Here is a 27,720-nt window from a genome sequence, read left to right on the forward strand (position 1 = left end):
TCTGGAACAGCGGACCATTGAACCATCTGCATGGGTCACTAGAGTGGCAGCTATGACCACTAGCTTGCTGGCATCGATGACCTAGCCACTAGATTTGGTGGCTGTGTTTTGTAAAATATTTACCAATTTTTTAATGGTAAAATGTTTTATAAAAGGATTTTACAGTTAATGAAAAATATTTTATAAGTTTAACCACATTTTACGTGCAAAATAAATACTTGAAACATTTTTCAAAAGACAAGTTACAACTTACCCGATTATGGATGGGTCGAAATTTAAATCGTCTAGTATTGTTTAGAATTTCACACTTTACCTACCTGAAATTAGCTTAATTAAATTTTTATAACCCACTTATATTAAAAACAAAACTAAATATATAATTTTGTTTCATTTTTACGCCTCTCTTCTCTAAAAACGCAAAATATATAAAAATACAAAAATGAAATAACGTAAAAAAGAATCCAACGGAACAAGATTTCAAATTACAAGTTACAAAAATTTAATTTGCCATTTTATATATATATATATATAAAAAAAGTTAACTTGCCATTTTCGAAAATATATTATGCAAAATCTTCAAAACCCAATTCTCACATTCTTCGTCACCTTCCCAAGCCGATTCACCAGCAAGTCACAAATTCACTAGCCTCCGGCGACGAAACTAGTGGTTTTTACCCACATAACCATAATCGAAGCTGGCTGTGAGAATGAGGAAGACGACGGGGTATGGAGGAGAGTGATCGGCGAACAGGCAGAGTGGTTTCCTCTCTCTCTCTCTCTCTCTCACTTACCCTTTTTGGGAAGTTATAGTGCAACTCTCCCCTCACACTCACATGGAATCAATGGATTCACTTCCAAACTCCTTCAATCCCAACAAGCGCCTTAAAGAAGAGTTTGTCTTTCTCTCTCTCTCTCTCTCACCCTCTTTCATTTTTCATTCTATATATTCCTTCTTCTCATTTTTTTCTTCTTCTTCTAATCTGGGTATTTCAGATTCGTGACCAATTTGACTGGATCTTCCATGCTTGAAGTCTCTGCCCTTTTAACTATAGTCTCTGTAAGTCCCACATCTTATTTCTTATACATATATATTGTTATGTCCTTTCAATTTTTTCATATTGCTCTTATTGTTCTCGCAGATTCTCGTTATTCTTCGCCACTCATTTTCCTCCGATCGCCTTTTCGGTAATGCCCACACTCCGTTCTTTAGTCCTTTAACTCTAAATTTGTTTTAGCAATTTTAAAGTTTTGTTCACAAACTATTCAATGATTTCTCTATTGGGTTATTCGATTCTGTGAGTTTTGAGTGTGGAAATTGATGTGATATGCAATGCAGATGTTGTGTTTCTTGTTTTATTGTTAAATTTTTTTTTTTTGTTTTTGTTTTTTTCGGGTTTTGTTTCTGTAGACACGTCATTGAAGAAAAATGATAATGAAATCCTTGGTTCTAAGGATTGGAGGGCTTACATGGCTACAATGGCTGTTGATTTTCTTGTCCTTGTTCTCCCTACCATCTTATTTTTCACTGTAAGTGTTTGCTTCTACTTGTGAGTACCATTGCTCTAAGCGAACCAATGTGGATTTGAGGAGTGTCGCTCTATTATACCAACTATTCTTTAGCTTGTATTTGTGCTTGTTGATATCCGATCATCTCTGAAAATTTTCCTTCAATACATGTAAGTGTATTCTGTTTTTGTAATCATTACTCGTGACAGGTTCTTGCTGATTGGACATATTTATGGGCAATTTTGCTGATCATAGTACTGTTTTTTATTATCGCTTTGAAAAGGTAACACTTGAAACGCACGGTTCTCTTGTTTTGTTTATTTTTCAGTGGCAATGTCATTAACATGCGACCATATAGGCATATATGCTTTAGGATATTGCATGAGTGGCCACAAGCATCTAATTGACTTCTATAGGATATAGCTAAGACAAACTTGTTTATTCTTTGGTACAGATCTGATTTTCCTTCTCCTTCTTTGGAAAGAAGGGTCCATTATACTAAGGAATTTATCTCATCATACAGGGTTGCTATGGTATGCTGTCTCACAATCAGTAAATAGTTTATTGCCTGTATAATATGGTTAACTATGTTAAAGTTTTCACATTAACTTGTTACTCATGTTACCTATCAAAAAAAAAAAAAATTGTTACTCATGTTATTGAAACCATTTGCTGCAGATGATTTTAACATGCTTGTGTATCTTGGCTGTTGACTTCAGAATATTTCCTAGAAAGTATGCTAAGACTGAGACTTACGGTACTAGTTTGGTAAGATGTTGATTACTGTTATTGTTGTTTTCTTATTATTAAAATTTATTTATTTGCTTTGGTTTTGGAGTTGAACTATATGTTTTCATAGCCAATGGGCTCTAGCCCAAATGGCATTCCTCCCCTGGTGGTGGCAAGTGATGCAAGAGTATACTGCATGACATAGATGATGATGACATGGCACAAGGCCAGTCAAGTCTAAGGGCTGACACATGTGCCAGCTAGATTTCAGGATTTTGTTAGAAGTAGAAACCATGTGTTTTATTAAGTCTAGCATGTGAATAAATTGTTATTCTTTGCATTGGACATTCTGATGATACAATTTGAATTGGGTCTAAACACCTGCTGCATCTAAAGTTCTTTGCACTCTTCAGTTGCTATGTCTTATATTTTATACCTTTCAATTAGCTTGTCTGAAAATTCTCTCATGCATTAATATTGGTTCGTATTTATCTTTCTAAATTGAGTGAATGAATCAATAAAAGACATAAGAGGAGAAATCCTCATATTTTTTTTATAAGTAAATATTCTGGTTTTGAAATATATATTTTAGATTCTTATATTAGTAGTGCTTACAAAGATTAGGTTGTAGATTCTCTCTTTCAAAATGTTGCGGTGAATTTCTTTTTACTTGATATGTAAATTTATTTATTGTGTTGATGACTTTTACAAATCTGAAATTGTTCATTTGAACTAATAAACTTCAAATTTGATTTTATGTCAGATGGATATTGGAGTTGGCAGTTTTGTACTGGTAAATTCATTAGTTTCACGACAAGCACGAAACGTCTCATCTGTGTAAGTTCTAATATGCTTTTCTTCCTCAAACATTTTGGCACATGAAGGAGGAAGTTGGCCATCTTAAAAGAAAATGTCTAGGCATTATACGTCTTTAAGCATATATTTTATTGAATTGAAGTGATACTTATCAGCCAAAAGGATGGAAAAAAATTGATGTATGACTATGATGTTAGAGAAAACTTTTTTTTTTTTTTGCAAGGGAATTTATATGAAAAAAAATACAATGACCATTTTAGTTACATAAGATTTGTAGTAGAAAGAGGAATTTATTTGGTTCTGCAATTGGCTTTTTGTTACGTTGCTATGATTTTGTCTCATTTGAATTGATTGAAGGAGCAAAATTTGGGAGAAAGATAATTTGAGGTGTGTGTGTGTGCACGTTTGTTTGAGCAAAGTATAATTTTAATTTAAGTATTCAAGATTCTAGAAGAAAGATGTTTTTTTGGTTTTGCAACTTGCCTTTTTATAATGCTGCTATGACACTCATTTTGATTGAGAGAATAAGCATAATTTGGCAGAAAGATACTCTTTGGTTGGTTTATACTATTCTTTAGAAGTGAAACTTGATAACCAAAGGGGAAAAAATGCTGTTTGATTTCAAAAACCAATTTTAATGGTTATAGAATATACCTATGTCATGGCTAGTAAACTAATATGCTCTAGGAAATTATTGTTTTTCTTTGTTAACAAACTGATGCTTTATTATTATTATTATCCTAGACTAGTAAATTATCTTGTATGTTATGTTTGGTGGCTACATAGTCTGAGATCAAGTAACAACTTCCACTGATAACAGTTGAGGCTTCTGCTGTGCAGGGTTTCTAAACCATCATTAGAAAGAAAAAGTAAGGAAATATTCTCTGGGAGGAAAGGAGGGGGTGGGGGGGTTGTTAAAGATGATGAATTACTGAGGAAGAGGGATATTGTGATTACCTTATTTTATTTTATTTTGTTGGGGATATGAATATGATTACCAGTTGAGTTGAGTGCCATAATTTAAAAAAAATGGGGAAGTAAAGGAATGGGGAGATTGATCATGCATAAAACAACTTCCATGGGTTGTCTTTTAGTTTAAGTAGGTAAAATTGAAAAAAGGCCCTTGGAGTTTGGGCCAATTGCTTATTGACTCCATCTCCAGTATTATCACTTTTGTGTTAGATCTCTCTTTTTGTTTTTTTTTTTAAATTTAATTTAATCTTTATGTTTTCTTTTCTTACTACTTTCCCTTTTGTTTGTTGCAATTCCCTACAATAACAATAACAACAAATGAGCATTGTTTCCAAAATTTTGAGGTTAGTTATAAATCTTTAATAGACTAGTCAGAATTGGTGTCGCCTTGTCTTGTTTGTTGTAATTATGTAATACCTCTAGTGGATTAATGCTTTGGGTGTATCTTCTTTTGCTACTTTTCATGACTTGCTTGATTGTAGTACTTTTCGTGCTTAATTTAGTGTTCCTATTGTATACCTCCTGTGTACAGGGGGGGCACTTTTCTAGTTGATTAACGAAAACTTATAAAAAAAAAGCTTTTTGTTTTTTATTTTTTACTTTCCATCTTGTTTGTTGCCCTTGATCACTTTGCACATATTGTCCTGAGTGTCCCCTATCATCTTCTTGAAGTGGGCTTGTAAGGCTAACAATGATATGAAGATGAGGGGCCACTATCAATGCCATCGTTGTTGGACTAGCGTAGGAGAGTGTGGGGCTCAAATGTGGCTAGATTTGGGCACTGTTTGTGCCATCTTCCTCGTCATTGGTGGCAGGGGGTTTTTGTGTTTGGTTGTGGGGCAGTTGGACAATTTAGGATATTGTGGTGGATTTGGTAGTGTTTGGGCATGGTTGACTGGGCGACAGTCCCATTTGATTTTGGGTGTTCATGTTTGAATTGGATGGGATTTTTAGCTTGGTTGGTGGTGTGGACGGAGGTTGGTCATTGGTGGTGTTAATTAGGGATCTTTCGGTTTGGTTTGTGTCATTCAAATGAATTGGGTTTATTTTTTGTGTGTTTTGGGTGCAGTGATTTTGGGGTTTGACTAGGTTAGTTGAGAAATTGTTTGGTGCTCTATTTATAAGGGGGTTGTTTGTTTGGATGCCAAGAAACTGTTGTGATGGTTGTGTTTTGCTTGGTTGAGCCAAGTTTGCTAAGACAACAGTTGCTATCATTAAAGGGAGAACTGGAGATTGAGAATCCAAAAACTCATAAAGGTAGAGGAGTAGAATAAAAGGATGAAATGATTGCAAGTAGAATAAAAGGATGAACTGGTCACAAGGATGGATTAACAATATCTTGGTCACAATAGTTTACAAATATACTTGCCAACTGTTGAAAGATAAGGGAAAACATAATAGACTGTTTATCATTTCTGGCTACACACCACACATTCTTTTAGCTTAATGGAATATCCTGAAATGGAAGATTTAATCTAAACTTCTCTATGACTTCTAACTCAAATGATACCTCCTTTTGTAAGAGCAAGGTGGAGGGTGAGGTGGTGTGTTTAAGACCCACTGGTGTGAACCTTACCAATAATAATAAAAATAAAGAAGAGAATATTGTAATTATGAAAAGATAAAAAATTCAGTGGTTGTGAAGTTAATGAACTCTAGCTCAGAAGGCATTTCTTCCCTCCATATTGAATGGGGTGGAGGGTCGGTGGGGTAGTGGGTCTATGACCCATTGGGAGCGTGTAAATTACCTATTAAATAAATTCAATGATTGAGAAGTAACAATTACAATTGTTTTTTTTTTAGGAGGTGGAAGACTGCACTTCAATCTACTAGTCCACTAATCATTCTAGGATTTGTTCGTCTGATTTCCACAGCAGGTGTGGACTATCAGGTAGGACTTTTTATTTAAATTTATCAGTTTGCCGCTAATATAGTAACAGATATATGCTGCATTATAAAACCTAGCTTTTGACATATGTTTGCTACAAAGCATGTGACATGGGACAAATTGAGGAATTTGTCTATGTGTGCTTATGGTAGGTTGAGAGTTAGGAGGATTTGTGAATTTAAGGTTCAGAACTTTTAGAAAGAAGGCTTATGGTACAAGAATAACTAAGGTTTTATTGCAAGGAAAAAGATCTAATTTAGTATGTGTTAAGAATAACTTATTTTCATTGGTTTATTTTGTTTAAAAATATTTTTTGTGTAAAAGTTCAACTGTACCTAGAAAAATGTGAGGCCTTCAAAAGATGTAACTCTGTCATATTTTCATTTTAAAGCCTCTCTGAAATATTGAATTGACACTTATGTTGCAAAAAAGGAGGGAAGAATCTGAAATAGAATTTGCCCCGCATTAAGCATCTGATCTTACACGTGAACAATGATGTGAATGATGGAATATCAATGAGGAGAAAAAGATAGGGGAAAAGGAGAAAAATAACACAGTAAGGCTGATGTGTTTGAATACTGAAAATACTCCACTTTTCTGTTAATCAACTCTATCTATTCTTTCAGCACAAATATATACAAGGACTATTTCTTGCACTAGTAGTGTTGGGACTGGTAATTTGACTAATAGACTAAAATCCTAATAAGGTAATAAAAGACTAACTTGGTCTCTGTGGAAATAAGCGTAAGATACTTAGAATCTCCTCAAAATTCTAAACTCCACTAAATTACTGAAGTACCTTTAATTTGCAGGAGTTGTAGCAATAAAGTTCTGCCATTGAATACAAAATTGACCAAATTTTAAAAATAGAAGCCCAAATTTAAAACTATTTTAACCCTAGAATACTTATATCTAGATGTTTATACTACTTTTGCTTCAATTGAGCTTCACAAATTGACTTGATTACATAGATCATAAATGAACACCCCATAGGCCTTAGGGGGTACCGGGGTGGGGGGTTCATTAGTCTGGGATGTAACCTAAGCCTGGAGGCTGGAAAGCATGGACAGCATTTTGAGTGCTGTACCTGTGTCCTACACGTACTGGACACAGGACACGTGTGTGACATGGCTGCACGCATGTTGCAGCCTTTTTTTTTTAAATGACCGGACATGGCCAGGACACGGGAGGGACATGGCCCGTGCCGAATAAAGAGAAAAAAAAAGGGAAAAAAAGAGATATGTAACCTTGCATCTCCATCTTCAGTCTTTCTCATGCTTCTTCAGCTTCTCCCACATTGTGTCTATTCATTTTTCTTAACTTTCTCTCTCATTTTTTGTTTTCAAAACTTATCTCTCTTTTTTAGAGTTGTGTGGCCTACTGCCTCTTCTTTTAACTTTCAATTTGACTTTTGAGCGGCTAGCTGTTAGCCACTTCCCCTCTCTCACCCACGCATCTCTCATCTTTTTTTTTTTCTTTTTTTTTCCAATTCGCATATCAACGTGTATTCAATGTATTATGAAACTACTTGGACATGACACTCACATAATGGTCGTTAATATAGTTGGGATGTGGGCTTAAATATAATTAGGACATGAGCTTAAATTATTAAAGGATGTAATATTTTAGATCTCTATCAAATATATATATGGGTAAAATGTAAAACTGATCCTCTAAGTTTTTTCAGATTTCATTTCAGTCCTCTAATTTTGTTTTTGTTCATTCCAGTCCTCTAACTTTCAAGTTTATTCAATTGAGGCTTTTCTATCGACTTTTGTTATATGTTGCGGTTAATTTTTCAATTTTATAAATTTTTCTTCAAATTTTTTAAATTAAAAAAATTCAATTAATGATTGAAAAATATTTTCCAGATTCTTTTTTTCAAAAAAATTTAACAAAAGTTAACGGAAAGACCTTAATTGAAAAAATCTGAAACTTAGAGGATTGAAATGAATGAAAACAAAGTTAGAGGACTGAAATGAAGTCTGAAGAAAGTTAAAGGGTCAATTTTGCATTTTAGCCTATATATATGTATGTATGTATGTATGTATTTTTAAAGACTCTTAGACTTTAATTAAATATTACGTCCATTATTGCCCTTAAATTGAAATATATTTAATATTATATGAAAAATAAATCTTTAAAAATATATTCAATATTTAATCAATATATGTATCCCCGCTGTACTTGTGTCCTAATTCCTATGTCCTAATTTTTCAGAAATTTCCATGTTGCCATGTCGTATCCATACTCGTATCCATGTCCGTGCTTCCTTGCCCAGAGGTCTTAGGTTGAATTCACCACATTATCACTCCATGGGGTTTCTAGTATGTCTCATGTAGGTTTGGAATAGTTTGGCCAAAGATTGGGACACAAGATATATATATATATATATATATATATATATATATATATATTGAAGTAGCAACAAATTAAACTTCCATGGCTGCATCAACATGTTATTGACGTTCTTTTTGTAGAAGTAGGTCCAGGTGGGATTTGCTAATCTTAGTTCACCCTTATTTAGACACCACTTCCTTTATATGTACATATATATATATATATTATAAATGATCTTAAATGAACAAAATTTTAAAGTAGCAACAAATTAAACTTCCATGGCTGCATCAACATGTTATTGAGGTACTTTTTGTGGAAGTGGGTCCAGGTGGGATTTGCTAACCTTAGTTCACCCTTATCTATTTACGACTGGTAGTTGCTACATCGTTCCAATGCAGGAAAATGGAGGTTGATGCTGGGAAGAAATTAGAAGTAACTTTCTTTTGATGAGAAAAAATTTCCTTTTGTATTATTACTTCAATCAATATATCTTAAAATATGTGTTCGTTGTGGTAATTTTCATAGTCATAGAGATTTAGCTATTTGTAATTGGAATTTGTGGAAAACAACTACGCTAAGATCCTATTGATATAAATTGTTATTTAGATATTAAATTCAACCCACTTCATGTGAATTTTTTTTATGACTTTAATACATGGTTCATTCATAGTTTTATAAATTGGCCACTTCATACTGTTTTTACATGAAAATAAAAGTTTAATAATTCAATTATTTAATCTTATTATGCTTATAAATGAGGCTTGCCTTCTCATTTTCCTTCTAGGTCCATGTTGGAGAATATGGTGTGCACTGGAATTTTTTTTTCACACTCGCTGCCACATCGATCCTTACATCCATAATTAATGTTCCCCCACGATATTCGGGAATGCTTGGTTCATTAGTTCTAGTAGGTATACATTCAATTGAATATGTTTGTTTGTATCTATTCCTTCAGAGAGATCATTTTTTAGCCTTATTAAGTTCTTGATTGTTCAGGTTACCAAATTTGCTTGATGTGTGGGTTGAATTTATATCTACTTTCTAATGAAAGGGGAATGGATATCATCAGCCAGAACAAGGAGGGAATTTTTAGCATATTTGGTGAGCATCAAATAGAAATGCTTACAATGGTGTGATGATTTATTTTCTTTATTGTATATTAACAAATTAGTTAGTACTGCTGTGTTTATAGTTAAATTATTGATGGTTTTATTTCCTAAAGATTTGGTCATTGTTTTTTATTAGTGGTGGAGTGGAGTGAAGGTCACCAATTTCCACCTTACAATTTACAGTTCTTGACATGGATATATTTTGTTCTGTTTTTAGATGTGTTGAAGGTTCAGAATATGGAGCTTTTATAGAAGTTCTGTGATTTTTGAGGAGTTTGGAAAGATGTTAAATATGTTGTTAAGAATATCAGTATTTGAAAATGAAAAAAAAAGGGAAAAAGGTGCCTTTAACATATAAATCAAGAAATTTTAGTGAGTCATGTCAGTTAGAATAGTCTGGGAAGTTTTGTGGTAAACACATTATACCAAGATGGACATGGAACATGAAAATGGACAGGCCTGCTGCCTGCATGTAAACCCCACATGATGCTTAATTTCACATGAATCTGAAGTTTTTTCAAGAGTATAAGAGGTCCAACAATCTAGGTTAAGGTGTAAACTACTTAGAGCACATGGTCCATATGAATCCACAAGATTGAGATCTGGCATCCACCAAGAAAAAGGAGAGTAGACTAAAATTTTATTGATAATAGGCTCCCCCCCCCCCCACTCTTTTAAGGGCTCTAGAAGACTTAATTCCCAAGTAAAAATATTCCTAAAAGTGTTAAGCCCCCAAAGAGGGTGTTGTGCTTTTTGTGGTCAGCAGCATGGGGTAGGATTCTTTTAGTTGATAACCTCATCAAGAGGGGTTTATCCATCATAAATTGGTGTTGTGGGGGAAACTGTGAATCATCTTTTGCTCCATTTTGAGATTGCATATGAGTTATGAAGTGAAGTGTTTTTGATGTTTGGGATTTAGTGGGTGATGTAGGAAACAGTAGCATCCTTTCTATTTAGATGGTGAAACTGGTTTTGGAAACATTCCTCTGATGTATGGAATTTGGTGTCAGCGTGCTTGATGTGGTTAGTGTGGAAGGAACGAAATAGTGCACATTTGAGGATTTTGTGAGACCTATTGATCGATTGAAGTCCTTATTGATCCATAATTTATTTGATTGGCCTTAGGCATGGGGTTTTACACAATGGCAGTTTTAGGAATTTTTTCTATGATAGTCACTAAGAAACTTAAATTATATAAAATTTAATAAAGAGAGAACTTGAATATATTGATGTCACCAAAAAAAAAAAAAAAAATACATGAAGTATTACAATGTCATTTTACTAACAGAAAGAAAAAGAAAAAAGGGACTGACAAGAGATAAAATGGGAATTGAGAATGGTAAGATGAGAGTAATAAAGTGAGAGAGAGTTTGAAATGATGATAGAGAAGAAAATAATGGAGAAAGAAAGAGAGAGGGAGAGAGTAATGGATGATACTTACTACAATTGTGAGCCGAGAAGAGCCAACATTGCTAACGAGAACTCACGACTACAATATTTCTTTTGATATTGTTTTTAAGGAAAAATGAAATTAGGGATTATTGTTATGGAATGAGTTGTATGAGTCACAGATTGAATGATTAGGGATTTTAATTTTTTATTTTTGAATAGGCTTTTTGTTAAAATAATTTGTTCACTTATTGTTGTATGGCCTAGTTTTGTTTTTGTTTGATTTATTTTGCTGTTATCTAATTTTTATTGTTGTTTTTTGAACTTGTTTTTTTTGTTTAAGGGGTTAAGGATTATGTTTAGGGGGCATAATTATTTTTGGAATATTGCTACATCTACAACATTTTCACAAGTCTTATGTGACAAGTTGTTATTGGTGGGTAAAAAAGTGATGTTAGTATTGAGCCTAAATTAGAAGATTCAATATTTGACTAAAATATTTCTAAACTCAATATTCTGACAGAAATGCTATCATAAGAAGACTCAATATTTGATATAAATATTTCTAAACTCTTAAAAACAAGAGAAAAAAAAGGTTTATTCTAGAAAATTTTCGAAAATTACAAGAAATTGATAGTAAAAGTCTACAAATGATGCGTACGATGTTCTTCGTAAGATCCCTTAAATTAATATCATCCTCGAGTTATTAGTTTCAAATTGAAACCTTCCATCTGAAGGACAATATATTAGAAAATTTCATAATCTGCTATAGTTTCACAAATTTATTCACATTAAATAATGCAACCTAAAAATTTGTTGCTCCAATCTTCAACTGATTTGCTACAATAACCAAGAGCATATTAATGACAGAAGAAAATTTTTTCTACCCTAATAATTACATATGAGATTAGACCTATGGATGAATATTGCGAGGGGTGGGGGACAAAAGGGTTTTGGATAAGGTGGAGATTATGGTTGGTACATTCTCAGTGTCGGTAAAGTGGAAAGGGGTGGGGGACGAGTTTATTTGGGCTTGCTCAGGTGTCTATGGTCCAAATGAGAATATTGCGAGGGGTCTCATGTGGGATGAGTTAGTGGGAGTTCAGCAGTGTTGGAGGGTTCCGTGGTGCTGTTTTGGGGACTTTAATATAGTCCGTTTTCCTAGCGAGCGTAGGGGCGAGACCCGTTTTTCCACGGCTATGGAGAAATTTTCAGAATTTGTTGAGGACCTGAACTTGGTCGATTTGCCTTTGGAAGGAGGTAGCTTTACTTGGTCCAGTGGTTTGGATCAACCAATGATGTCTAGGATTGATAGAGCTTTGGTCACTCCTGATTGGGAAGATCACTTCCCTGATGTTTCTCAAAGGATTTTACCCCGTACTGTTTCGGACCACAGTCCAATTCTCTTGGAGGCTGGGGGAACGGCGAGGGGGAAAAGTCCATTCAGATTTGAAAATATGTGGCTGAAGTCGGAAGGTTTTGTGGATCGGGTTCAAACCTGGTGGAATCGATATTCCTTTGTAGGTACTCCTAGCTTTGTGCTTGCTAAGAAATTAAAGGCTCTAAAAGAGGACATTGTGCAATGGAATCGCCGAGAGTTTGGTAATGTAGCGCGTCACAAGAAGCAACTATTGGAGGAGTTGATAACATTAGATGCTAAGGAGGGAGATTTTGGTCTCTGCGAGGGGAGAAAGTTCATAGGGCTGGTTTGAGGTCCCGAATTGGAGCATCTTCTTTCTTTAGAAGAAATTTCCTGGAGACAAAAATCTAGGATGTTATGTATCAAGGAAGGGGATAATAACACCAAGTTTTTTCACAAAATGGCTAACTCCCATAGACGGTCCAAGCTCTTAAGGACCTTGGAGGTGGATGGGGTGGTTTTTGAAGAGGCTTCCGAGGTAACTTTTCAAGTCGTACAATTTTATAAAAATTTGTACAAGGAGGCGAGGAGTGGAGGCCTTTTGTGGAGGGAGGGTATGGAATTTGATCGTATCGAGATCGGGGGAGAGGGTTTGGCTTGAAAGGAAGTTTGAGAGAGAGGAGATTCTTCAAGTTGTCGGGGGTTTGGAAGGGGACAAAGCTCCGAGGTCCGGATGGGTTTACTATGGCATTCTATCATCATTGCCGGAGGATAGTGGAGAAAGATGTCCTAGCGGTCTTTGAAGAGTTTTTTCATCATTGCAAGTTTGAAAAATCCCTCGATGCGACTTTCATTGCTTTAATTCCTAAAAAGAATGATGCCTCCAATATCGAGAGATTTTCGTCCTATCGGCTTGGTGGGGAGTGTGTACAAGATCTTGGCTAAGGTCTTGGCAAATCGCTGAGAGTGGTTTTAGATCGAGTTGATTTCGAGAATCGAACGGCCTTTGTGGGTGGGAGACAAATCCTTGACTCGGTTCTCATTGCGAATGAGTGTGTGGATAGTCGTGGGAAGAGTAGGGTTCTTGGAGTCATTTGTAAGCTCGATATGGAGAAAGCCTACGACCATGTGAATTGGGAGGCTTTGTTGTACTCGTTGAATAGGATGGGTTTTGGAGCGAAGTGGTGTAAGTGGATTCGTTCTTGTATATCCACATTCGGTTCTGTTCCGTTTTGGTTAATGGGTCCTCACTGATTTCTTTGGTAGTTCTAGGGGTTTAAGACAAGGAGATCCGCTATCTCCTATGTTGTTTTTGATCTTGATGGAGGTGTTTAGTAGGATGTTAAGGAGAATGGAGGGAGCTGGCTTGATTCGTGGATTTAATCTTGGGGGCAGGAGGAATGGTGGGGAACGTGTTTCACATCTCTTATTTGCAGATGATACCATCCTCTTTTGTGATGCAGATGTGGAGCAAATTCTTCACATTCGTTTGTTGCTCCTTAGCTTTCAGGCGGTATCGGGTTTGAAGGTCAATGTGCATAAGAGCGAAATGGTTCCTATAGGGGAGGTTGGGGATGTGCATGCTCTGGCTGATATCTTGGGCTGTAGAGTTGGTTCTTTACCTATGTTGTATCTTGGCATGCTGCTGGGGGCTCCTCACAATTCCCCTTTAATTTGGAATACAATTTTGGAAAATATTAAGCGGAAATTATCTGGGTGGAAGAAGTTGTATTTGTCTAAGGGGGGTCGTTTGATGCTTCTCAAGAGTACGCTTTCTAGTCTTCCGACTTACTTTCTATCGTTATTCACTATTCCTACTCTTGTGGCTAAGAAAATTGAAAAGTTGCAAAGGGATTTCCTTTGGGGAGAGAGCAAGATTCATTTGGTTGGTTGGGACAAAGTTTGTGCGCCTATAGCCAATGGTGGCTTAGGGATTAGGAAACTCACTACCTTTAATAAGGCTTTGTTGGGGAAATGGTTGTGGCGGTTTGGAAAGGAAGAGGGTCGGCTATGGAGGCGGGTTGTAGCTTCAAAATATGGGGAAGATTGGGGGGGATGGACCTCAAAGCTGGGAAGGGGAGCTCATGGGTGTGGTTTGTGGAGAAGTATTCGCAGGGGTTGGGAGGATTTCAAAGAAAATTGTCAGTTTGTGGTTGGATTGGGGAACAGGGTGAGGTTTTGGCAGGATGGGTGGCATGGGGATCAACCTTTTCAATTGGCTTTTCCAAGGTTGTTTGGCATCGCCATTGTGAAGGAGGCTTCTGTTGAAGCTTCTTTGCAAATGCAGGGGGCGGAGGATAGAAGAGTTTGGAATGTTCGGTTTAGTAGATTTTTTAATGATTGGGAGATGGATGAAGGGCTGCGGTTTCTTCGTATGTTGGGTGCTATTACCCCTCCTATGGATGTTGGAGATCGGATGAGATGGAAATTGAAGTCTAATGGAGCTTTTGATATCCGATCGTACTACAATAAATTGAGAAATTCTCCTTCTACTATCTTTCCTTGGAAAGCTATTTGGAGAGCAAAGGCCCCAAGGCGAGTTTCTTTTTTTGTTTGGTGTGTAGCTTGGAATAAGATTCTAACGGGAGACAATCTGAGATTAAGGAGATTGGATTTTGTGGATTGGTGCATTATGTGCCGTCATAGTGGAGAGACGGTAGATCACCTTCTCCTTCATTGTGAAATGGCCTACCGGTTATGGAGCTTTGTTTTCCTAACTTTTGGCGTGGCCTGGGTTATGCCTAGATCGATTCTTGAAATGCTTTTTGGTTGGTGGAATTGGTTGGGGAAGCATTCATCTCAGATCTGGAATTTAGTCCCGCTTTGCATCCTTTGGTGTATTTGGAAGGAGCGTAACCGGAGGACTTTTGAGGATTTGGATAGCTCTAGTGAACAGCTGCTTGTTTTTTTTAGTGGGACTCTCTTTGATTGGTCGCGTGCGTGGGGACTCACGTCTAGTGATTCCCTCCCTTCCTTTCTTTGCTCCCTTTTCCTTTTCTAATTTTCTTGTTGTCTTTGTTTCTCTTTGTTTTCTTTTTCTTGTATCTCCTAGGTTGCTCTGTGTTTTTTTAAGGCATAGAGTAACCCTTCGTATATATATCATTCTTACTTATCAAAAAAAAATACACAAACATACATTTCTAGAAAATTAAGAACTTGCGCCTTTTACAAAAATAACTCAAACTAGATTTAATCTCTCAAGAACAATACCTCTGTGAGCAGTTCTGGAGTTCTAACTCCTGTTTCTAAGTGCACAGAAGATAGCACATACATTATACTCTGTTTTACAAATAAGAAAAAGATGTTGTTAGGACTTTTGACTCAATGACTCACTTTTTATTTTGACAGCAGATATTGGCTTGATTTATTTATTCATTTTGATGGACTCTTGAGCTGCCAAGAACTGTTTTATTTTTTCAATCCTAGCAATAATTGCAGTGTTTGCTGCATCAGCTAGGTTCCATTGTACCTTAGAATTATGCTTTTCAATAAAGATCACTTATTATATGAACGTCTGTCTTGATCTGGAATCTAAATCAAGTTTGAATCTGATGATCCTAAACACATGTTCTGTATTCAAGACTGCTCTTCCAACCAAAGAAGGATTGTACTTTGTCATCATTTATAGTTGCAAAAATGTTGCCAATAATGTTCAGCTCAAATTGGCACCTCCCCTTGTAAGAGCAAGGTTGAGGGTACCCACCGGATGCATTTGTAACGTACCACTAAAAATGGGAAAAAAACTTAGGTGTAGTTCCTTAGGTGCAGTATTACGAGCCGAGGTTTGTCGAGTAGTGCATGTTCAAGCTTGGCTCATCAAGAAAAATCAAAAGCTCGAGCTTGGCTTGAGCTTGTGACAAGCCTAAAAATTGTTTGAGCTTGAGTTCGTGGGAAAACCAAAAAGCTTGAGCTTGACTTGGCTTGGCTTGATTAATTAGTCAAGCCAAACTCAAGCTTAATATCTAGCTCAAACTTGAGCTCTAGTCAAGTTTTTGAGCTTGAGATCTAAAAAAATTACATTATTAAATGCTTAAATCTCTAAAATTAAGAAAAAAGAAAAAGAAAATAGTATACTCATTTTATCATGCATCTAGTCTTGCTTATGATCAGCTATTATTCAAATTAATAATTTACATAATTAAATTCATTCATTTATTATTCCTTATCTATAGCTTCAGCAGTTGTTCAAAATACAATTTTTACATTCACGTTAGATGGTGAAGGACTAGAAAAATACCTGTTTGTAACTATTATGAATGAGAAAATACTAACATGTTTCATAACTTTACTTTAGATAAGTGATAGGGAAGGATCATATATGGCTTACTTAATTATTTATTTATTTTTAAATATAACTGTAGTTTAAAGTGGTTCTTGATCAGTTTAAAGGGAAGAAAAAAAATTAAGGTAATATAGATAGTGATCTCATGTTAGCCATGTTATTATTAAGATATGTATAATAAGTATATTTAGCTAACATATATAAACTTATAAATGAGTCTATACTTGAATTGTTGTGTATTGAGCTTAATAGCTCATAAGCTTGTTCGTGAACAAATTTTTTTGCTTGGGCTCGGCTTGTTTATTAAACGAGCCTAAAGTTAAGGCTCAACCTTGGTTTATTTATAAACAAACAAACATGAACAAGCTTTTTATCAAGCCGAACCTGAGTTATTCATGATCGGCTTGGTTCATTTACAGCCCTAGCAGTATATGTGATTCCTCAATTAAATTCAAACACATAACTGGATTGAATGTAATTCTCCTTAGAAAAGACACTATTGTGTGGGCTGTATTGGTCAATACAGATATGTTTCTGAATTTAATTGGAGAACTCAATGCACTGCACTTAAGTAATTGTACCTAAGTTTTGCCAAGAAAATACAAAAATGTTCAAGAGTAAAGCCATTGTAACCATAATTGTACAAGTGATGAAAATTGGGAGTAAAACCCTGGGAGATTACACTTGGATTCCACTGAAGAAAGATTACAAATAGGATCGAAAAGCTGAGACCCTAAATCCTTTGAAAATTGTAACCGATGCCTTAAAACAATCACTTCAACAACATATCCCTTCACTGTAAACAAAACCAGTTATTTTTGCTACGTAGAACCTATTTGAAACTTAGTCTTTTTTAGTAGCTCTTACGTATTTTTGCTGCATTTAATACAAAATTTAGTTGAGTATTTATTGTCTTTCTTCCCAGGATATTGGGGTATGTACCTTCTTGGTGTCCAGTTGGGCAACTATCTATTTTTCGGAAATAATTCATCTGCTATGTTGAGAAGCAACAGATGGGCAGGGATAAGAGCCTTGATTCTTTCTATTTCGTTCTGGTAAGTACTGCTAGTACTACTTCATGTTAATTTTCAGGATATAGTCTCTTTTCAATAATATTGTTTTACGTATAAAAAAGTTATATTGCTAGTATCCTTATTAAAAACACTTTGAAGGTGACTTCCTAACAATTTCTCTAAATACCTGTTTTAGGATAATAACTGTTCTTCTTGACAGACATGTTGAAAGAGTTTCCCGTAGAATGGTGCGATATCCTAACTCTTTTAAAAGTTCTTTTTTATGTGTGTTAAATTAGTAATATTAATTAGTGTGTGAAGAAAACTAATATAACCACATTATGCAGTGCAACCTGACATATGTTACCATGGTCTTGGCTTTGAACTTGCAGGTAATCCAACTTGCCTTTTCCATGTATTAATAGTTTGATGAAATTTTCACTTTCCATTTAGTGTTGAAGTCACCACATATTGTGGTTGTCTATTAATACCAGGAAAGCACGGGTGCGGCTAAATGGTAGCCATACCCGTGTTGGACTCGTATGCGACGCGGGGTGCGGCTTGGACACGGCTGCATGCCCGTCCTATACGTTTATTTATTTATTTTATTCATATAAAAAAATCCGATACAGTTGGGATGCGAGAACCTCTATTGACTAATTTCGGGCTGTTCCGGTGAGTTTTGGCCAATACCGGCTGAAATGGAAGATTCGGCTGGGATGGAGTTTTGGGTATTCTTCTCCTTTCCCTTTTCACTATCCCTAAAGCTGTGGTGATTAGATTGGAACATATTCAGAGGAACTTCTTGTGGGGTTCATCAGTTGAGTGTTTCAAATATCCTTTGGTGGCTTGGGAGAAGGTTTGCTTATCACATGAGTTGGGTGGTTTGGGAATTCGGAATTTGGCGTCTTTCAATCAGGCCCTTTTAGGGAAATGGCTTTGGAGGTATGGCCATGAAACCACTCATCTGTGGAGAAGGGTCATTGCCATGAAATATGGGGAGGGAAAAGGGGGTTGGTGCTCTAGAGCTTGTCGTAGGGCTCATGGCTGTGGGTTATGGCAAAGTATTAGCGAAGGGTGGGATACTTTCGCAAAGCATATCTCTTTTGTGGTGGGAGATAGTTCTCGTATCCTTTTGTGGCATAATAAGTGGACTGGAGATGTTCCTCTTAAATTGCTTTATCCTCAGCTATTTCTGTGTTCAGCCAATAAGGAGGCCTATATTTCGGATGTGTTAAGCCAACCTATGGGTGAGAACGACAGAGTGTGGAGTTTAAGATTTTACAGGGGCTTCAATGAATGGGAGTTAGCGGCTTCCTACTCCCTTTTTCATCTCATCCATACCCGTACTCCTAGGGGTGGAGGGTGTGATAGGCTTAGCTGGGATCTTAATGGTAGTGGGAAGTTTGATACTCGGTCTTTTTATCATAAGATTCGTAATGTAGCTCCTTCCACTTTTCTTTGGAAGGGCATTTGGAAAGTTAAAGTTCCTAAAAGGGTGGCTTTTTTCATGTGGACAGCAGCTCATGGTCAAATTCTAACCTTGGACAACCTTATGCTTTGTGGTCGTCCTTTGGCGAATCGCTGTTGTATGTGCTGTTGTAATGCGGAATCTGTGGATCACTTGTTACTTTGTTGTCCGATAGCTCATTCTTTGTGGATGTATATGCTTCAGTTGTTTGGGATCGATTGGGTCATGCCAGGTTCAGTTGTGGACTTATTATTTTGTTGGTATAATTGGCTTGGGAAGCATAGTTCTGACATTTGGAATTTGGTCTCAGGCTGTTTAATGTGGACTATTTGGATTGAACGGAATCAACGGTCTTTTGAGGATGAGGGGAAAACTGTAGTTCAGTTATTAGAGTCTTGCTAGCGGACCCTCTTTGATTAGTCTCGATGTTGGGGTTTCTCGGATTGTTCTACCCTTATGGATTTTCTTTCGTCTATTAGGATAGACTAGGGGCTGCTTTTGTCTTTTTGTTTCCTTTCTCATGTGTTCACTACCGTGAACTCTCTGTATTTTTCTCGCTTTTCTCTTTAATAATATTCTCTTCTTACTTATAAAAAAAAGGGTATTCTTCTCCTTAAACCTAAAACAAAATATGTTTTCTGAGTATAAGGAAAAGATGAGTACCTTACTTGCCAACTATGTCAATGTTTTTAGAAGAAAAAGAGTGTATCATATCTGCTAGTTAGAAAAAAAAAAAACGGAGAGACACAGAGGAGTGGATGCTATGGTCTGTGAGAGAGAAATAGAAAGAAGTTGAAGATGATAGTAATTTTTTATTGAGAAGAGGACTCACGATTATTAAGAAAGAAGGGTGGTAAAATTAAAGCTAATCAATACTCCTAGGGAAAGATGATTTCATGTGTGCTGGGGGAGACTTGTGCGAGTAAAGTGGGAAGTTTCTTGGAAGGTTCATCTTTGGAAAGAAGGGTGGTAAAATTAAAGCTAATCAATACTCCTAGGGAAAGATGATTTCATGTGTGCTGGGGGAGACTTGTGCGAGTAAAGTGGGAAGTTTCTTGGAAGGTTCATCTTTGGAGGTAAGGCTGCCTACCAACCACTTCTCCCACACCCAATAGAAGCAAGAGCCTTGTGCATTAAGTAGGACATTTTTTCTAATATATTAACTTACAATCATGCAATAGATAGAGAAGTTGAAAGGATCTCTTTACAAAATTAGTCTTCACAGTTGTGGGGAATGCATCCATCAAAATTGAAGAATTCCAAGTGAAGAGAGCTACCTGTAGTTATTAGAAATTTGTTAAGAGACTCCACTGATTTAAGTCCAATTGTTTGCATGTGAAGGGATGAAGGTCCAGGTTGTGGGGATGAAGTTGTTGTGGAGGATTGGGTGTCAGATACCTTTTTCGGAGGATGCTGAACCCTCAAATGAGGGGTGTTTGTTGCCTCTATCTGTTGAACCACTGGCTTTCCCTATGCCCTTGGGTGCCATGGATAACTATTTTGAAGGATAGGAAGAGCAAGCAACCAATTTTCTGTTGGCTGTTGAAGCTTAGTTACACCAGAGGCCTACTAAGGAAAAGAATGCACAAAATTTGAAGAGTTCAGGAATGAAAGGGTTAAGGGAGCTAAAGGGACTATTAAGCTCTATTAATTACAGTTCTACATCGGCAAGGCATAGTGGTAATAGTTGGGATATAGGGCTTTGCTTGTTTCTCAATGAATTTGAAGTTGTTATCCTAGAATGTCAGAGGTTTGAATGTGTTGGAAAAGCGACTTCAGATATGTAATTTGCCGCGTACTTGGAGGGCTGATATTGTTTGTTTGCTTGAGACTAAACTGGAGTGGATTACAAGAGGAATTGTTCAAAGTATCTGGAGTTGTCCTTATATAGATTGGTTGTATCTAGGTTCTGAATTTGCTTTTGGTAGTATTTTGCTTATGTGGGATCGAAGGGTTGTAGAAAAGGTGGAGGAAGTGGTGGGACATTTTTCTGTCTCTTGTAGATTTAAAAATGTTGGTGATCAGTTTGAGTAGGCTTTCATAGGTGCCTATGGCCCTAATTTGAACAGGAAGTGTCAGAAAATGTGGGAGGAACTGACGGGACTTATTAGTTGGTGGAATTTGCCATGGTGTCTAGGAGGCAACTTTAATGTAATCTGTTTTCCATCAAAGCGGTTAGGAGCTGTAAGCTATACTCAATCTATGTATGACTTTTCTGATTTCATCTCAATTCATGGGCTGATGGATACCCCTTTGGAAGGGGGCCACTACTTGTGGTCTAATTCTTCCTCAGCATCTAGAATAGATCGGTTTCTCTTCCTGTTAACTATCCTGAATTATTTGGAATTTGCCGAGATAGGGAGGCAAGTGTGGCTAAGCTTATGAAGTTCACTAATGGGGTGCTTCATTGGATGAAAGTTTTTTTAGGGCTATCCATGATTGGGAATTGGAGGCTTGGTCGAGCTTCATGGATATCATTTACGGCTCTTCTGTAAGGGGGTTTGGGGATGATAAAATGTGCTGGAAACCAGATAGAAATAAGGGGTTTCTGGTTAGTGCTTATTATTGTCTTTTAGTTGGCCCTAATGATTCTTTTTTCCCTTGGAAAAGCATATGGAAGTAGAAGATCCCTTCTTAAGAAAAAAGAAGGTTTGGATTTTGGATTGATGTTATATTTGTAAATGTAATGGTGAACTGGTTGACCATCTTTTTCTTCATATTCTGGGTGCTATGGATCTGCGGTCCATGGTTTTTGGTTTATTTGGAGTAAGTTGGGTTATGCCAAAGTTAGTTGTTAGGCTTCTACCTTTCTAGCAAGGTCGGTTTGGTCGGCATCAAAATGGACATATATGGATTATTGTTCCCCATTGTTTGATGTGGTGTCTTTGGAGGGAAAGAAATAGTAAGCGTTTTGAAAATAATGAGAGATCCATGCTAGACCTCAAGTCATTTTTCTTTCGAACCTTATTGGATTAGTTGTCCACTTTGCGTAACCAATCACTTTCTTCTCTTCTAAATTTAGTTGATTTATGTAATCTTTGTACTTGATTTGTTGACCCGAAGTGTACTAGGGTGTCACTTTTTTGATATCAATAAAACTTATTAATTATAAAAAAAAAAAAAAAAATTGTTTGCATGTGAATACTGTAGGCAAGAGGATTGCTAATTTTATGTAAAACTATGACTATGGTTTCAAGGACTTTTAGATGTGACTAGAGCTTAATAGGGCTGTTGTGGTTAAAGTTTGCACGACAATTATGATGTTAGGATGGTGAAGGAAAGGATTGAGGTTTTAAGCTTGATTAGATTTGACAGAGGTTGAGGTTTAAAAGAAAAATAGGGGATAAGTTTTCAGACTTCTAGTTGCTGATTTTTTTAGGACACTAGCTAAGATCAGAGTTTGTTACAGGGTTTAAGGGGTTCAATGGATGTAGTCTATGGAGGAGTTTAAGGTTGCTTGGGAGAGTGCAAGCAATGTTCAATATGTGATTGGAGATGGTCATAGAGTACGGTTTTGGCTCGATGCTTGGTGTGGGACGCAGCTCTGCCTTTAACAGTGCTATATCTGAATCTGTACTCGTTAGCAATGAAGAAGGATGCTTTTGTTTATTCTTACTTGGAGATATTCAATGAGGGGGTGACACGTTCATGGAGCATTCATTTTGTATGTGATTTCAATGATTGTGAATTGGAATGAGTTTATTTGTTCTTGGAAACCTTGTATTTTAACATCACAAGAGATATGGGCCCTAATCAGTTGAGATGAAGATTAAAAAGTAATGGTAAGTTTGATTTTTGTTCCTAACATGAGGTTGTTGAGAGGCACCAATGGAGTTGGTTTTTCCATAGAGAAATGCATGGTGTACAAAGGCTACTAAAAAGGTGGTGGTATTCTTTGCCCAGATAGCAGCATGGAGCAAAATACTTACATATGATAAGTTTGATAACTGATAAATTACCGATTGTCCCAAAAATTTAAGTTAGGAAATGGTGAATTTAATTATTTAACCATAATTATAACACTCTCCTCCACCTGTGGGTCTAAACTCACCCTTAATAAGTGGGGTCCTATATGAGGAATTTTTAACATTTCAATTGGGAGGTAGAGTGGAGCTAGTGATCGAACTTAAGATTTTTTGCTCTGATATTATGATAAATTACCAATTGTCTCAAATGTTTAAGTTGTTAGGAAAATTTCATTTAATCATAATACTAAAAATAACCTTATGAGAATGGGTATAACTTTGATGATTAGATGTTGTATGTGGAAATGAGGTGGTGAAATGGTGGGCCAGATACCAATTCATTGTCTTGTAGTGCTACCTGAGCAAGTTCTGTATGTACTGTCTGGGTGGTAGATTTGTGTTGGTATTCATGGTAACCTTTTTGCTTGGAATATAGTTCACTGTGTCTAATGTGGGCTATATGGAGGAGAGGATAATTGCAGTTTTAATGGTATGGAGCTTTCGATTATGGAGTCGAAGAATTTGTTTGAGAGTGTTGTTTGAGTGGTCTTGTACTTGTGGAAACAGTAAAGAGCATTTGGTTCTGGATTTTATAGGCTCTATTTCCTTTTTATCCTAATTTTTCTCTGCTTTTAGGAAAGCTTGCTATACATCCTGTGTGCTTAAGCTTTTTTTCTTCTTAATTCCATTTATTATAAGTTTAAAAAAAGGATGAGGAGGAATGGAGTATAGGCAGGACATGATGAGTTTAATCCAACTCTCACAAGAATTAAAGTGCAAATGAGTTTTTGTTTGAGAAAGCACCATTCAAGCTATTATTGGATTTCTTAAGGTCAATCTTGACTACCATGTGACCAGCTGTTCCTTGTTTACTCATCATTTTATGCACAATTTTTTGTACAAGGATTTGTTTTTGTCCTGGGATGCAGCCGGTTTGAAGGGCTCAAACAAGGGCATCTAGGGTTAGCCTAAGACAGTCCAGACAAATTTTGGAGACCACTTTGTATACAGTATCATAGAGCCCTTTTGGCCAGGCTGCCCTATGTTCTCAGGTTTCTAGCATTTTGGGACAACGTAAATGTGTTCTGTTCAAGTTAGAGGGGATGGTGCAGGTAGAGTATGCATATGCTTAATCAGGTAGTAAAGCAAACTGCCTACCACATCCAAACCTTCTCCTGGAAGAAGCTTGCTTGAAAGCTATCTGGTTTAGCTGTTTAGGAGTCTTATAAGGTTTTAGAGACCAAAGGTCTTTTCTTATCTTTGGGTTGAACCCCAGCATTGATGAAATGGAGCAAATTAGGCAGGCTGTGGAAAGAAAGTTGTGACTGGGAGTGACTGGATTGGAACAAGTCCTTATGACATTAAAATTTCTTTCACATGGAAGGGCAAATTTTCATGCTTTGAGAATTGGAGCAAATTATCGTGCTTTGGCCTCTCCCAATGACATGTCTTTCCCATGGAAGAGCCTTTGGAAGGTAAAGATCCTGCCCGGAGTAGCTTTCTTCTGTTGGACAGCAGCCCTAGGAAAAATATTGACCATCGACAATTTGCATAAGAGAGGCATTGGGGTGTTGGATTGGTGTTACACGTGTAAAGGTAAAACAGAAACGGTGGATCATTTATTGCCTCACTGTCCAATTGCCTTGGAATTATGGTCTATGGTGTTTGGGCTGTTTGGGGGTGTATTGGGCTAAGAAGCACGGGTGCGTTTCAGGATTCGGGTGTGACGGGGTGCGGCAATTAAAAAATTATTAAAAATATTTGTATTTATATTTTCTATATATTTTTAATATTAAAATATTCTTAAAAAACACATTACTATGGCCTTGGTTCACAAAACAAAGAAAGAAGAAGGCAAGAAACACAAAACAAAACACAACAAAAAAGAAAACACAAAAGAAGCAACAAATATTCAGAATAAAATTGAGGAAGGATAGATTTAGGATGTTTGGGCCTCATTCAAAGCCGATTTCGGCTGTTCCAGCATGATTCAAGGCCGATTTTGGCCAATTCAGTCAGTTTTGGCTGCCGGCCTTAACGATCTGATTCAGCCGATACGACCCGATTCTGGCCGAATCGGTGCGAATCCAAAAAAAAAAAAAAAACTCAGACGCAGCACCGACGCGCAGGCAGCGACATTGGTGGCCACACCCTGCGTCGGGCCGCATCGGACTCCGGTGCAGCACCCTCCTAAACGCGTAGGTGCTTCCTAGGTATTGGATCATGCCCAAATCTGTTGCTGATTTGCTTGGTGCTTGCACGGGTGCTTTGAAAAGCATAGAAATGGTATTATTTGGAAAGCTGCTCTGCACTGTGTTATGTGGTGTATTTGGAGGGAGAGGAATGCTCAAAGTTTTGAAGAAATCAAAAGAAACATACCGGATTTTAAACTGTTCTTTTTAAGAACTCTGGAATACTTGGGATCATTAGAATTCTAAAACTACGAAACCAACTGGTTTCACACCGGGGTGTTGGATTGGATGTCCAATATGGGCTGTATTTTCTCATCTTCTATTTGTGATTTGTTGGATATTTGTAACTTGAGGCTTTGATTGTCTTGTCTTTAGCTGTATACATCCTGTATACTTTGGGTGACTCATATTTTTGGGGTTTTAATAAAATCTTATTACTTATCAAAAATAATAATAATAATGGTAGCTAGCTTCTAGGGTAAGCCAGTTAAAAATGAGACTTCAAAGCCCTAACTTCTTTCAACATCTCTTGATGATTGGCAATAAGGGACCTCACCTGCTGCACAATTCTTACTGGTATAATCATGCATCTGGGGTTTAATGGCCCACATACAGAGGTCATGGTTTTCTTTTAAAGATATCAATCAAAGGGAGTCAGAAATCTGACAATTTTGCATTTTCTGTCATTAAAGTGTGCACGTTAGTGTGACCCATGCATATGTTATAGATTGTTTACTTCATGATTGTTTTCACTTAGTATTGAATTGAAGACTTTTTACGGAGGGGGGTGGGTAAATTTTTTAACCTGGTAAGGTTGTTACAGAGATTGCCTCTTAACTCAGGTTTTTGCATTAGGAAAGAATTTTGAGAATTGAGTTAGACATCCCAGTGGCTTTAACAGACGGGCTCAGATCCTCTCTGGTATTTTGTCATTAGTAGCTTCCAGGTTATATGGTTGGCAGTGCACCACATATTGAAAAGCAAGCTGCATGACTGATAATATGCCATGTTATTCGTTGCTCATGAAGTAGATATCGCTGCTCTTACCTCATTCAAAGTTGTGCCCTATGAAGACCCAAAAAAGAAAACCCCATTTTCCCGCTTCCTCTCTCTTTGTGCTTGTAGTTGAGAATTTTGCCTATGTATCACAGAAAATTTTAGCTAAATAAAAGAAAATAACAATTTTTCTGTAGTAGTGAAGGGAGGCCTGGATTAAAATTGAATGACTTGCAAACATAAAAGCCACAAACAGTGTCAGACATTAGGGAAAAATAATAGGGTAAGTGTTCTTTCCTTCCCTTGTAACACTTTTTGGGGGTACTGGATTCTCTCTCAATTTAATTTAATTTTTCTTGAGAGATTAAGTGAGAAAAGAAAAGAAAGGAAGGTTGAAGTAAAACAGGAACATTCATTTTTCTGTTTTATTTTGCAATTAATCTATTATTTTTGAAGTTTCTATTGACTTCCTCTTTCTAAAGATTGAATTGCTTCATTCTTCCTTGTGTATAATCGATAATTATTTAGTATCAATATATAGCAAATTGCACTCATGAATCCAGATGATCGCTGTTGTTGGGGCTTGAATAAATGGTCTGCAAGAGGGGTTGGAGATAGAGATCGACATTGAAAATGAGTTAAAATTCACCTTATCATGGAACTTTTTTTCAGATAGTAGAAGATGTACACAGGTGTTGTTTAAGAAGGCTTCTTATATGACCTTTGATTAATTTATGTGTATGTGTCCATAGTTGAATGTAAACTGGAAGCTGCTGGCGAATAAAATTCTGGAGATGATCCATGCCCATAGCTGACTACTATTTTTGAAGTGTCATACTCTTAGTATGGCAAGTAGATCAGTAGATGCCTATTGTGCACTCATTTATTTTAGTTCTGCTAAGACAACTGCTATGTAATGTAGTTTTCAATTTTAAATATGATATTGTTCCCAATAAAAATGTCTCCTGCTTCACAGGTGCTGGCAATACTAATGCTTTCTGATTACATTCCTGGAAGTAAAACTTCAGTACTTGAAGAAGCATTTAACCGTAACTTACTGGGTGCATTTCTTCTGGTAAGAAATATACCCTGTAGATCCATTCACTCATTATACAAACCTTATTACTCAAGCTCAAACTAACAATCTGTCTCGTTTTAATTTGCAGGCTAATGTGCTCACAGGGCTGGTAAACTTGTCTGTGGATACCTTGTCTGCATCATCTGTCACAGCCCTTTTTGTCTTGGTTGTCTATGCCTCTACTTTATCAACTTTTGTTGGAATTGCTGATTTTTGTGGCATTAGGCTAAAATTTTGGTAGGTTTTAACTATAGTCTGTAGGGTAATTCCTATTTCTTTTTCTGGTTCAAGTTATTCGTTGAAATAATCAAAATTCTTAATGTTGACCCATGCGCCTGATAACAAATATTGAAACTGATCCTTATGAGTAGAGGCACGCAATCACGCATATCACATCTAGTGTGCTGCTGTGCTTGAGGGCAATGTCTAAGATCATACTGTTTAATGTTACCCCACTCCCCCGTGTATATTCTTATCAGAAATTCTTACCTGGGTTACCATTGCCAAGATCAGAAATTCTTACCTGGGTTACCATTGCCAAGATCATAATCATAAAATATATGGATTGCAACACAAGATAGCAGGCACACCAATGCTCATAACATCATCATATG

The 27,720-nt window shown here is 36.6% G+C and overlaps 1 protein-coding gene across 1 annotated transcript; it reads left to right on the forward strand.

The window, feature by feature from the left end:
• Positions 1-560: 560 nt before the first annotated feature.
• Positions 561-27,606, forward strand: LOC142613835 (uncharacterized protein At4g17910). Its single transcript, XM_075786347.1, has 16 exons — positions 561-892; positions 994-1,057; positions 1,140-1,185; positions 1,409-1,527; positions 1,716-1,789; positions 1,961-2,039; positions 2,185-2,274; positions 2,999-3,072; positions 5,827-5,914; positions 9,036-9,162; positions 9,248-9,352; positions 17,317-17,446; positions 17,601-17,652; positions 17,752-17,796; positions 27,005-27,103; positions 27,195-27,606. The coding sequence occupies exons 1-16, from the start codon at positions 834-836 to the stop codon at positions 27,345-27,347; spliced, it is 1,404 nt and encodes a 467-aa protein (XP_075642462.1). The 5' UTR covers positions 561-833; the 3' UTR covers positions 27,348-27,606.
• The last annotated feature ends 114 nt before the right edge of the window (positions 27,607-27,720 follow it).

Source organism: Castanea sativa, chromosome 10 (genome assembly GCF_040712315.1).
Source record: "Castanea sativa cultivar Marrone di Chiusa Pesio chromosome 10, ASM4071231v1".
In the NCBI taxonomy this organism is placed as follows: domain Eukaryota; kingdom Viridiplantae; phylum Streptophyta; class Magnoliopsida; order Fagales; family Fagaceae; genus Castanea; species Castanea sativa.